The sequence below is a fragment of the Canis lupus genome, chromosome 2, assembly GCF_048164855.1.
Source record: "Canis lupus baileyi chromosome 2, mCanLup2.hap1, whole genome shotgun sequence".
Taxonomy (NCBI): Eukaryota; Metazoa; Chordata; class Mammalia; order Carnivora; family Canidae; genus Canis; species Canis lupus.
This window is the reverse complement of record NC_132839.1, coordinates 74432800-74446184: the sequence shown is the minus strand read 5'-3', so window position 1 is coordinate 74446184 and position 13385 is coordinate 74432800. Positions and strand designations below refer to the sequence as shown.

Sequence of the window (13385 nt, the reverse complement as noted above, 5' to 3'; positions counted from 1 at the left end):
GGCTCAAGCATCACAAATACCACAAATGTAATAAATACTTGTTTTTCCATAAGGAGTTCAATAAGATTATTTTCAACTAGAAAAACAAGTTTTAGCTTTACCGGCTAGGACAAAATTTTGAGCTGCTTATTAGAGGGCACATTGTAGATTAATGAATGCTACTGAAAAAGCAACTTAAAGAAATCTGGAGTGGAGGAACCACCACCACCACCCATCATCCTAACAATCTAACACAACATCTGCACATTACCATTACCTTCCTATCCAGAGCATATAATCATCACTACCCTGCTGCACCAATGGACAATATTCTGGTAAAATTTCTACTTTGGGCTAAAAACACACTGTACTAGCTCCTATTCCTCTAAGCTGTTATATTTACAGAGTTTAATGGGACACTCAGTTCACACAGTGGTAATAATAATTAATAATGTAATAACAAGTATACTTTTTATACATTTTAATAATAGTACCTTACTGTGTTATATATAACACTTTATAATAGTACCTTACTGTGTTTTAGCTTCATATACAAAATAAAGTGGAGCTCAGCTTCAGGAATGCTAAGTATAAAATTAATAAATGAAATCTGGTAATATGACAAAAGCCTTAAAATTTACATAAAATGTAAGAGGGGCAGTTAAAATGTTGGGATTCAGAATGGGATCAAACTTAAGCTATTATTAACTTAAAATAGACTCTTAAAGGTGTTATATGTAAACATCAGGGCAACCACACACAAAGAAATCTATGGTAAATACACAAAAGATAAAGTGAAAGAAATATAAGCATAACACTAAAGAAAGTCATCAAACCACAAATGAAGAGGGCAAGAGAAGAAAGGAACTATAAAAATGGCCAGAAAACAATGAACACAATGGCAACAAGTATATACCTATCACTAATTAACTGTAAAACAAACTAAATTCTCCAATCAAAAGATACAGAGTGGTGGGGCACCTGGCTGGCTGAGTCAGTAGAGTATGTGACTTTTGATCTCAGGGTCATGAATTCAGTGGAGGCCTACATTGAGTGCAGAGCTTATTTAAAAAAAAAAAAAAAAAAAAAAGGCATAATAGAGTGGCTCGATGGGTAAAACAACAAGACTCATCTATATGCTGCCTATAAGAGACTCACTTCAAATGTAATGACATACATAAGCTGAAAGTGAAGGCACAGAAAAATACATTCCATGCAAATAGAAACCAAAAGAAAGCTGGGGTAGCTACACTTGTATCAGACAAAATCAATTTTAATACAAAGACTATAATAAGAAACAAATTAGGGCATTATATAATGTTGAAGGGATAAATCTAGTAGGAGGATATAACATTTATAATATTTATAGGAGCACCTAATATATAAAGCAAATATTAACAGACTTAAATGGAGAAACAGACAGCAATACAGTAATTGTAGGGGACTTTAATACCTCACTTACACCAATGGATAGATCACCCAGACAGAAAATCAATATGGAAACATCAGCCTTAAATGAAGCACCAGACTAGATGGACTTAACTGTATATACAGAACATTCCATCCAAAATAAAGAGAATACACTTTCTTCTCAAGTGCACATAGAACATTTTCTAGAATAGATCAGATATTGACTACAAAACAAGTCATAATCAACTTAAGAGGACTGAAATCATTTTTTCCAACCACAGCAATATAGAACTAAAAGTTAATTTCACAAAAAAGCTGGAAAACTGACAATATGTAGAGATTAAACCTGCTACTGAACAACCAGTAGATTAAAGAAAAAAATATTTAAAGACAGTATTCATCCATTTTAATTTTATTTATTTATTTATTTAAAAATAGGCTCCATACCTAACATAGGGCTTGAACTCTGGACTAAGGGATAAAAGTTGCATGCTCTACCAACTGAACCACCTAGGCACCCCAGAAAAATTTTTTATAAAATAAAAAATATCCCGAAGCAAACAAAAATGGAAATAGAACACGCAAATTTATGTGATGCAGCAAAAACAGTTCTACAGGGACTTTCACAAAGATAAATGTCTTCCTCAAGAAATAAAAAAAGTCTCAAACAATCTAACTTTATGTATCTCAAAAACTAGTGAAAAAGAACAAATGAAGTCCAAAGTCAGTAGATAGAAGGAAATAACAAAGATTAGAGTAGAAGTAAATGATATAGAAATTAAAAACAGAAAAAAATAAAATAAAATAAATAAATTAATTAATTAATTAAAAAAAAAACAGGAAAGACTGGTAAAACTTAGAGCTGATTCTCTGAAAAGATAAGCAAAATGGACAAACCTTTAGTCAGACTAACCAAAACAAGAGACAGGACTCAACTAAAATCAGAAATTAATGAGGAGATGTAACAACTGATACTACAGAAATACAAAGGATTATAATAGACTAGTATGAATAATCATATACCAACAAATTGGACAACCTAGAAGAAATGAATAAATTCCTAGAAACAGAGCCTACTAAGACTGTATCATAAAACAAAAAAATCTTAACAGACTGATAACTCGTAAGGAGACTAAATCAGTAATCAAAAACAAAAACCTTCACTGGTGAGTTCTACCAAACATTTAACATTGTCTCTCATGAATAAATAAATAAAATCTTTTAAAAAAATTAAAAAGAATACCAACACTTTTCAAATTCATCCAAAGATAGGAGTTAACCTACTAAATTCATTTTATGAAGTAAGCATTACCCTGATACCATACCAAAACCAACAAGGATGCCACAAGAAAAAAAGTTACAGGCTAAAGTCTTTTATGAACACAGATGCAAAAATTCTCAACAAAATATTGGCAAATGGAGTTCTTTTTATTTTATTTTATTTTATTTTTTATGACTGTGAGAGTCACACAGAGAGACAGAGATGTAGGCAGAGGAAGAAGCAGGCTCCCTGTGGAACTCGATGCCAGGACCCCGGGATCACGACCTGAGCCAAAGGCAGATGCTCAACCACTGAGCAACCCAGGTGCCCCAGCAAACAGAATTCAACAATATATTAACTGTGTAAGTATGTAAGACATACTTAACTGTGAAACCTGAACTTTTTTCCTCTAAAATCAGGAACACAACAAGAATGGGTCACTGTGGCCACTTTTATTCAACATGATATTGGATATCCTAGCTAGAGCAATTAGGAAAGAAAAAGAAATAAAATGCAACCAAATTTCAAAGGAAGAAGTAAAAGTGTCACTATTTGCAGATGACATTACATATAGAAGACCCTGAAGAAGTCACTGAAAAGAGGTTAGAATAAACAAATTCAGTAATATTGCAAGATACAAAATCAATACGCAAATCTGTTGTGTTTCAATATACTAAATATAACTAGCAAAAAGAGAAATTAAGAAAACAATACCATTTATAATTACATCAAAAAGAATAAAATACCTAGGAATAAATTTAAGCAAGGAAGTTAGAGACTTTTATGTTGAATCAGTAAGATACTAATGAAATAAATTAAAGATGACACAAATAAAAAGACATTCTATGCTCATGGACAGGAACAATTAATATTGTTAAAATGTTCATATTAGGGATGCTTGGGTGGCTCAGCAATTGAGCATCTGCCTTTGGCTCAGGGCGTGATCCTGGAGTTCCAGGATCGAGTCCCACATCAGGCTCCATGCAGGGAGCCTGCTTCTCCCTCTATGTCTCTGCCGCCCCCCCTCTCTCTCATGAATAAATAAGTAAAAAATCTAAGAAAAAAAAAAAGTCCATATTACTCAAAGCAATATACAGATTCATGCCATCTCTACCAAAAAGTCCAATGGCATTTTTCATAGAAATCTAACAATCCTAAAATCTGTATATAACCACAAAAGACCCCAAAGAGCCAAAACAATCTTGAGAAAGGAAAAAAAAAGGCTGAAGGCATCACACTCTATTACAAAGCTATGGTAATTAAAACAGTATGTTACTGGCTTAAAAACAGATACATAGTTGGGGTGCCTGGTGGCTCAGTTAGTTAAGCATCTGCCTTTGTGGTTCAGGTCATGATCCCAGAGTCCTGGGATAGAGCCCCACATCAGGATCCCTGTTCATCGGGGAGCCTCCTTCTCCCTCTCCCCGCTGGCTTATGATCTCTCCCTTTCAAAAAAAAAAAATTACCTCAATGGAACAGAATAGAGCCCAGAAATGAATTTATGCATTTATGCTCTATTAATTTATGACCAAGGAGCCAAAAATATACAATGGGGAAAGGACAATCTCTTTACTAAATGGTAGTAGAAAACTGGACCACTATCTTATATAATACGCAAAAATGATCTCTTAATGAATAAAAGATCTGAATGTAAGACCTGAAACCACAAAACTCCTAGAAGAAAATACAGGCAAGTTATCTCCTTGACAAAGGTCTTGTCAATGACCTGAATGTCACACCAAAAGTGAAACCTACAGAAGCAAAAATAAATAAGTGGGACTGCATCAAACAAAAAAACTTCTCAGCAAAGAAAACAACAAAATAAAAAGGCAACCTACTGAATACAAGAAAATACTTGCTCTTTAAAAAAGGGGTGTGTGTGTGCTTGGATGGCACAGTGAGTTAAGCATGCAATTCTTGGTTTCAGCTCAGATCATAATCTCAGTGTCATGAGATCAAGTCCTGCATCAGGCTCTCTCTTCAGTACAGAGTGCTTAAGACACCCTCCCCTTTTCCCTCTGTCCTTCCCACCATGCATGTGGCCTCTAAAATAAATAAATAAGACAAACCATGAGAGACTCCTAACTCTGGGAAAGAAACAAAAGGTTACAGAAGGGGAGGTGGATGGAGGGATAGGGTAACTGGGTGACAGGCATTAAGATGGGCATGTGATGAGATGAGCACGTTATACTATATATTGGCAAATTGAATTTAAATAAAATTTAAAAATTTAATGAAAAATTTAAAAAATCTTAAAAAAAAAAAAAAAGAAAGAAAAGAAAAGAGGTGTGCGGGTGGCTCAGTCAGTTAAGCATCTGCCTTTGGTTCAGGTCATGATCCCAGAGTCCTGGGATCAAGCCTCGCATCGGGCTCCCTGTTCAGCAGGGAGCCTGCTTCTCCCTCTCTTCCTCTGCTCCACCTACTTGTGTGTTTTATCAAATAAATATATAAAATCTTTTTAAAAAACTGCAAATCATATATCTGACAAGGTGTTAGTATCCAAAACATATAAAGAACCCATACAACTCAACAGCAAAAAACAATCTGATTAAAAAATTGTCAGATGGGGCAGCCCGGGTGGCTCAGCAGTTTAGCGCCGCCTTCAGCCCAGGGCATGATCCTGGAGTCCCGGGATCGAGTCCCGTGTCGTGCTCCCTGCATGGAGCCTGCTTCTCCATCTGCCTGTGTCTCTGCCTCTCTCTCTCTCATGAATAAATAAATAAAACCTTTAAAAAAATAAAAAAATAAAAAATTGTCAGATGATTTAAATAGGCATGTTCCCAAAGAAGACACAGATAGCCAATAGGTTAAAATCAATAATCATCATGAAATGCAAACAAAATCATAATGAGATACCATCTCATACCTGTAAGAAAGTCTATTATCCAAAAGACAAAAAATAACAAGTGTTGGTGAAGATGTAGAGAAAAAGAACCCTCGTGCACTGCTGGTAGGAACAGAAATTGGTGCAGCCACTATGGAAGACAGTATGTAGGTTCTTCAAAAAATTTAAACAAGGGATCCCTGGGTGGCGCAGCGGTTTAGCGCCTGCCTTTGGCCCGGGGCGTGATCCTGGAGACCCGGGATCGAATCCCACATCGGGCTCCCAGTGCATGGAGCCTGCTTCTCCCTCTGCCTGTGTCTCTGCCTCTCTCTCTCTCTCTCTCTCTCTCTCTCTGTGTGACTATCATAAATAAATAAAAATTAAAAAAAAATTTAAAGAACTACCATTATATGATCCAGCAATTCACTTCTGTTTTTTTTTCCAAAGAAAATGAAAACATTAACTCAAAAAGATATACGAACCCATGTTCAATGCAGCACTATTTACAACAGCTAAGATATGGAAACAATCTATCTCACGTATGTGTGGAATCTAACAAAACAAAACAAGCTCCTAAACACAAAGAACCTACTGGTGGTTGCCAGAGGTGGGAGGTGTGGGGTGGGAGAAATGGGTAAAATGGAATGAAAAGGTAAAAAACAATTTAATTAATTTAAAAATGCATACAAAGGATGTGTGTTCAACTATTATTTATAATAGCAAAAAAATGTATCGGCAGCCTAAGATTCCAACAAAAGCAAATACTTTAAACTCTGTGTCTGGATGGCTCAGTCAGTTAAGTGTCTAACTAGATTTCGGCTCAGATCATGATCTAAGGGTTTTTTTTTTTTAATTTTTATTTATTTATGATAGTCACACACAGAGAGAGAGAGAGAGAGAGAGAGAGAGAGGCAGAGACATAGGCAGAGGGAGAAGCAGGCTCCATGCACCGGGAGCCCGACGTGGGACTCGATCCCGGGTCTACAGGATCGCGACCTGGGCCAAAGGCAGGCACTAAACCGCTGCGCCACCCAGGGATCCTGATCTAAGGGTTTTAAGACTGAGCCCTGTATTGGGCTCCACACGCAGCATGGAGTCTACTTGAGATTCTCTTTCCCTCTCCCTTTGCTCCTTTCCCACTTGTATGCAAGCACTCATGCACTCTCTCTAAAATAAATAAATGAAATCTTTAAAAAAAATAAACACTGGTATATCCCCCTAATGCTTTATTAGTAACTATTTTTAAGACAAATATATACTGGTATGTTTATAATACAGTAATGAAAAACAACACATACAAAGTGATCTCATTTCATTAGTGTATTTGAAATTAATTGTGTCAGATTTCACCCTCCTGTTTTTGTTTTTTTTTTTTTTAAGATTTTATTTATTTATTCATGATAGTCACACAGAGAGAGAGAGAGAGGCAGAGACACAGGCAGAGGAGAAGCAGGTTCCATGCACCGGGAGCCCGATGTGGGATTCGATCCCGGGTCTCCAGGATCGCGCCCTGGGCCAAAGGCAGGCGCCAAACCGCTGCGCCACCCAGGGATCCCGCCTCCTGTTAATGTCATACTTCCATTCTTATAAATTATTATGGCATAAGACAGAATTGGCTTAAATGTTATTATTAGTTCCCCTAAAGTCATTTGTGTCCTGAAAAAAAAGGTGCCTCACCTAATAGCGACCAAGTCTAGAGGTACCTGGGTGGCTTAGTTGGTTGAATGTCCAACTCTTGGTTTCGGCTCAGGTGTGATCCCATGGGTCATGAAATCAAGCCCCAAGTTGGCTCTGCACTCAGTGGGGAGTCTGCTTGAGATTCTCTCCCCTTTCCCTCTCCCTCTGCCCCTACCCTATTCATGCATGGACACACACCTGTACATTCCCTCTCTCTCTCAAATAAATAAATAAATCTTAAAAAAAAAAAAAAGCCACCAAGTCTATCAGCTGTATTAACAATGCAGGGTCCATCTTCCTGCTTGGATTCTCACTTTAGCATCACTACTGCTCATAAAGCCACACTGAGAAACCTCCCAACTGTCTATGCTCTCTTGAGAATGCCAATGTCAGAGCCAAAAGGCCCAAAGCTTCCAAACCATAGGAAAGAAGGCCTCCTTCCTTCATTCGAAAGTTCCCAAAGCTGCTATAGATGCAACGAGATGTTAGAGAAAAGGGTGAGGGGTTTGTGCCTAGCAGCCTTGATTATTTTCCAGTGTGACTAGCCAAAACTGCACTGTTACACATACATTTGCCAAGAAAAAGGTCTGAAACATTTTGCACCAAGTTGTCAATAATGGTTATCTTTTAGTATTCTGGAAGTTTTTTCTTATCTATGACTTTAAAATTTTCTTCAAAAAAAATAAATAAATAAAATTTTCTTCAATGACCAGTTTGTTTCTGAGGCAAAAAAGGTTAAGTTAAAAAGTGAAATATTTAATGAGGAAACACATTACTGAAAACCACTTCTTTAAGCATCAAAGTGTAAGAAAAATTTCCAACAAATATTCATAGTCATCTGTCCTCTATTTCTGTCCACAGTGCCAAGGTTCCTCCTGTCCCATCATTACTTACATTCCTGAAGACATTCTGTGTCTGTGCAGTAGGACTGGGACTGCCTCAACTACAAAGAAAAAGAAGAAAGGAAAGTTAGCCATTGGACTTAACCGAAAATGGATAATCTATATTAGAAATATGTTTTGTGGGCAGCCTAGGTGGCTCAGCGGTTTAGTGTCATCTTCAGCCCAGGGCGTGATCTTGGGGACCCGGGATCAAGTCCCATATTGGGCTCCTTGCATGGACAGGCAGAGGGAGAAGCAGGCTCCATGCAGGGAGCCCGATGTGGGACTTGATCCCCGGACTCCAGGATCACACACTGAGCTGAAGGGAGATGCTCAACTGCTGAGCCACCCAGGCATTCCAGGAAAACAGATCTTAATGTAAAAATATGGCATATATCCTAACTCTAAATATGAAGGGAATTAATCAAAATATTCTTTAAAAATTATACATTCTATGGCCATAGACATATGGCCAAAACAACAAATGCTGGTGAGAAAGTAGAGAAAAGGTAACCCTTGTGCACTGTTGGTGGAAATGTAAATTGGTGCAGCCACTATAGAAAACAGTATGGAAGTTCCTCAAAAAATTAAAAAAAGAAAGAATCACCATATAATTCAGCAATTCCACTTCTGGGTATTTATCCAAAAGGAAAATAGTAATTTGAAAATATACACCCCCCCCACTTCATCGCAGCATTATTTATAACAGCCAAGACATGGAAGCAATCTAAATGTCCACTGATGTATGAACGGATAAGGAAAATGTGGCAAATATATATACAATGGAATATTATTCAGCCATTAAAAAAATGAAATCTTGCTATATGCAACAACATAGCTGGACCATGAGGACATTAAGCTAAGTGAAGAAAGTCACACACACACACACACACACACACACACAAGATAAATACTGTATGATCTCACTTATGTGTGGAATCTAAAAACAAAAAACAAACAGAGCTTAAGGATAGAGAACAGACTCAATTTACCTTGCCCGAATCCAGCACAGGAATCACTATCTGTGATTTATTAGGCTCTAGCCTGATGAAATGTATTTCTTAAGTACTAAGACATGAATGTTAAAATGATTTCTTAATTCATGAGCTGCAGAATGGATGCTGTGTTAGCAGGCATGAAAACAACACTCATCTTATACATCACCATCACAGCTCTTGTGTGACCAGGTGCACTGTCCACGAGCAGTAATATTTTGAAAGGAATCTTTTTTTTTTTTTTCTGAGAAATAGGTCTCAGCCATGGATTTGAAATATTCGGTAAACTATTTTGTAAACAGATGTGCTGTCATGCAGGGCTTGTTTTTCCATTTAGGTAGAGTAGATTTAGCATACTTCTTAAGAACCCTAGAATCTGAGGAATAGTAAATGAGCATTGGCTTCAACTTAAAATCACCACTCGCATTAGCCTCTAATAAGACAGCTTGTCCTTTGGAGCGAGGCATTGACTTCTCCTTTGGCTAAGAGAGACCTAAATAGCATCCTCTCCCAATAGAAGCTGTTTCACCTACACTGAAAATCTATCATTTAGTAGCAGTTACCTTCATTAACTACCTTAGCTAGATCTTTTGGGTAACCTGCTGCAGTTTCCACGTCAGCACTAGCGGCTCTACCTTGTGGGTTTTTTGTTTTTTTTTTTTAAATAGAGATGATCTCTTTCCTTAAAACTCATGAACCAGGGGGATCCCTGGGTGGCGCAGCGGTTTAGTGCCTGCCTTTGGCCCAGGGCGCGATCCTGGAGACCCGGGATCGAATCCCACGTCGGGCTCCCGGTGCATGGAGCCTGCTTCTCCCTCTGCCTATGTCTCTTCCTCTCTCTCTCTCTCTCTCTCTGTGTGTGACTATCATAAATAAATAAAAATTAAAAAAAAAAAAAAACTCATGAACCAGGGAAGCCTGGGTGGCTCAGTGGTTGAGCTTCTGCCTTCAGCTCAGATCGTGATCCCTGGGTCCTGTGATCAAGCCCCTCCAACAGGCTCCCCACAGGGAGCCTGCTTCTCCCTCTACCTATGTCTCTGCCTCTGTCTCTCATGAATAAATAAAATCTTAAAAAAAAAAAAAAAAAAAGACAAAACTCCAGAACCATCCTCTGCTAGCTTCAGCTTCTCTTCTGTAGCTTCCTCACCTATCTTAGCCTTCATGGAATTAAAGAGTTAGGATTTTGCTCTGGATTAGGCTTTGGCTTAAGGGAAGGTGGTGACTTTGGTCTTCTATCCAGAGCATTCAAACTTTCTCCATTATTAGCAATAAGGCTGTTTTGCTTTCTTATCATTCATGTTTTCACTGGAGTAGAAACTTTAATTTTCTTTCAAGAATTTTTCTTTCACATTCACAGCTTGGTTGACTGGAGCAAGACACCCAGCTTTCAGTCTCAGTTTCTAACCTGCCTTTCTCACTAAACTTCATCATTTCTAGTTTTTGAATCAAAGTGTGAGACATGGGACTCTTCCTTTCACTTGAACACTCTGAGGTCATCGTAGGGTTATTCACTGATAGTTTTTATTGTAATATGTAATATAAATTATACATTTAAATTATAATTCACTTTAAAAGTAATTGTAAATTTTAACATATTATTAAAATATATTTTATTTAAATATATCTTAAATATTACATAATGAGAAAGTACTTCAATTATGAATATTTAAAAAAATTTTTTTAAAGATTTTATTTATTTATTCATGAGAGACACAGAGAGAGAGAGAGGCAGAGATACAGGCAGAGGGAGAAGCAGGCTCCATGCAGGGAGCCTGATATGGGACTCGATCCCGGGTCTGCAGGATCATGCCCTGGGCTGAAGGCAGGCGCTAAACCACTGAGCCACCCGGGCTGCCCGAATATTTAAAAATTAATGTAGATTAACTCACTGCCCCATGTATTCTTTTCTAGTCTTAAAATATGCACACTTTCACATAATTACAATTATAATAACACATATTGGAAAACTGTATGTGGTAGGTACTGTACTAAGGACTTTAACTTGTTATCTTCTTTAACCTTCAACCAAGGGCTGGAGGCAGATTCTATTATTGCTATTTTCCCAATGGATGAAACTTGCGTTTTGGAGAAGGTTAGATACCCAATATAAACTTCAAATTCTCAATTTTTTTTCCAGAGTCTAATTTTTTAAAAGATTTTACCTATTTTATTTATTTATTTATTTATTTATTTATTTATTTATTTATTTATTTATTTATAGATTTTACCTATTTATTCATGAGAGACACAGAGACAGACACAGGCAGAGGGAGAAGTAGGCTCCATGCAGGGAGCTCAATGCGGAACTTGATCCCAGGACTCCAGGACCATGCCCTGGGCCTAAGGGAGGCGCTCAACCACTGAGCCACCCAGGTGTCCCAAGAGTCTAAATTCTTAACACAATTCCATTCTACTTCATAATGTACAAAATTCTGTTTCATAATCTGTTCATATATCATTACATCCTCTCAAGCATAATTCTATGGTTACAAAATACTTCTATGAAGTGACCAAATGTATAACTGAACTGAAGCAAATTCAGATTGAGGTGAAAATAACCATAGGTATAGTTATTAAATAGACTCTAAGACCAACATAACCAATGTTTTCCTTCTGCACTAAAAGAAATCTCTCTTGGGGTACCTGGCTGGCTCAGTTCATAGAACAAGTGACTCTTGATCATGGGGTGGAGAGTTGGAGTCCCATACTGAGTATAAAGATTGCTAAAAAAAAAAAAAAAAAAAAAGAGAGAGAGAGAGTACCATGGGAACAAAGTGCCATGAGAAGAAAGAGCAGGTTTCCCTTTGGGATTATGATAAATTTTTTTTTTTTAAAGGGTAATGTACAATTTGTCCTGTTATAGGAGTTTCTAAAAAATTAATTCATTCACATATAAGGTAAAACGAGAAATTAAATCAATTTAATGTGGAAGCTGTACTGGCTCATAGTAATTTTTCCTAGGTAAAGACAGCCAGAAGACTGGGAGTCCAATGATTTTCAGCAGGCAAGGATAAACCCTTTGGTTCATGGTGTACAAGCAGGAGTTCCTTCAGCTCTAAGAAAATTAAATTAAAAATGAGTGCCTGCAAGCATGTGCACAAACACACACACGCAACCAAGAATGAGAAGAATTTATCCATTGGGAGCCTAGCTGAAGGTAGCACTTTATCCCTAGTTCAAGCTGCATCGAATCTTTGGGACATTCCACCAATTGGATCCTGCTCTTCTGGCTGGTTTTCTATGAGTTCCTGGTGACATTCTTCATGTTCACCAGCAAGCAATGCTGCTAACTTTGAATAATGAGGCGCCAAAGTAGCATGATCACATTCCTAGCCCAGCACTTAAGTATTTTTTCCAAACCAGTGTTTTGGAATATATATTCAGTGTTCAGATTCAAACACCTATGATGAGTAAAAAAGTAATTTCTTTAAATAATTTTCTTTTAAAAATTTAAAAACCATGTATTTTCAGTACAAGAAAATTTTACTGTTTTGATGGAACTCTTTAAACAAAGGCCTAATTTACAATACATCTCAGTTTTCTCTGGACTTATTTGGAGAATACATATTGATGCTAATTTTGGCTTACTCCAAAAGGAAACTATTTGTGAAAACAAAAGAAAAAAAAAACAAACAAGGATAATATGTGAAGGAAACAGAAATGCCAGTATCTACAGGATGGTCACAGGCTTCAAATATTTTTCGTATTATGATGGAGGGGAAGGGAGGAATCATATGTGAACTATCTAGAGCCTACTGTTGCTGTCCAGATAAACTTTCATGCCAACACTGATCCTAGGATACTAGAAAAGAAATAAAAGTAGATTTAGATCTCTCTACCTAACTAGGATGGTCAAGGAAAGTTTTTGAAGTGAGTTAGTTTCAAAATCACAGAGAAAGCACAGTATGAATAAATGTATTTCTAAATTAGGGAAATAGGCAGATATTAAAAGAAACTGAAAGAATAAAAAAGATCTGGCGCAAAGATTTCACGTTAGGGAATACTGAAGAATCCAAACAGTCTCGTTAGGATATCTCAGGAGCCTGATACAAAACCTTGGCTGTCAGAGGTGGCCTATGGGAAAAATGTAGACCAAAGAGATTTTAATAACAAAAAGGAGATAAATGGATCTTCTATGAGGAATCTTACTTTGGAAAAATTTACTGACAAGAATTACAAAGAACAGCATGTTTCTCTTTGGAGTTATCAAAATGTACCTGTTAGGGAGACTGAATGTCTGTGCCCCAACTTCATATGCTGAAGTCCTAAATCCCCAATGTGATGGTATTTGGAAGTGGGGCCTTTGGGAGGTCTTTAGGTTAAATGAGGTCCTAAGAGTGAAGTATCCATGATGGGAT

At 37.1% G+C, this 13385-nt stretch overlaps 1 protein-coding gene across 12 annotated transcripts in view; it reads right to left on the bottom strand.

Annotated features, from left to right (window-relative positions):
* The window catches only part of SMIM14 (small integral membrane protein 14), a 95153-nt gene that overhangs the window by 23541 nt on the left and 58227 nt on the right, over nucleotides 1–13385 (bottom strand). For all 12 annotated transcript variants that reach the window (XR_012021490.1, XM_072807119.1, XM_072807068.1 and 9 more), the window contains one exon: nucleotides 8046–8094. Coding sequence is in view for 11 of the 12 variants with exons in the window: in XM_072807119.1 (XP_072663220.1) it covers nucleotides 8046–8094 (49 nt within the window). In the remaining variant the exon portion in view is untranslated. The remainder of the gene's footprint in view (nucleotides 1–8045; nucleotides 8095–13385) is intronic.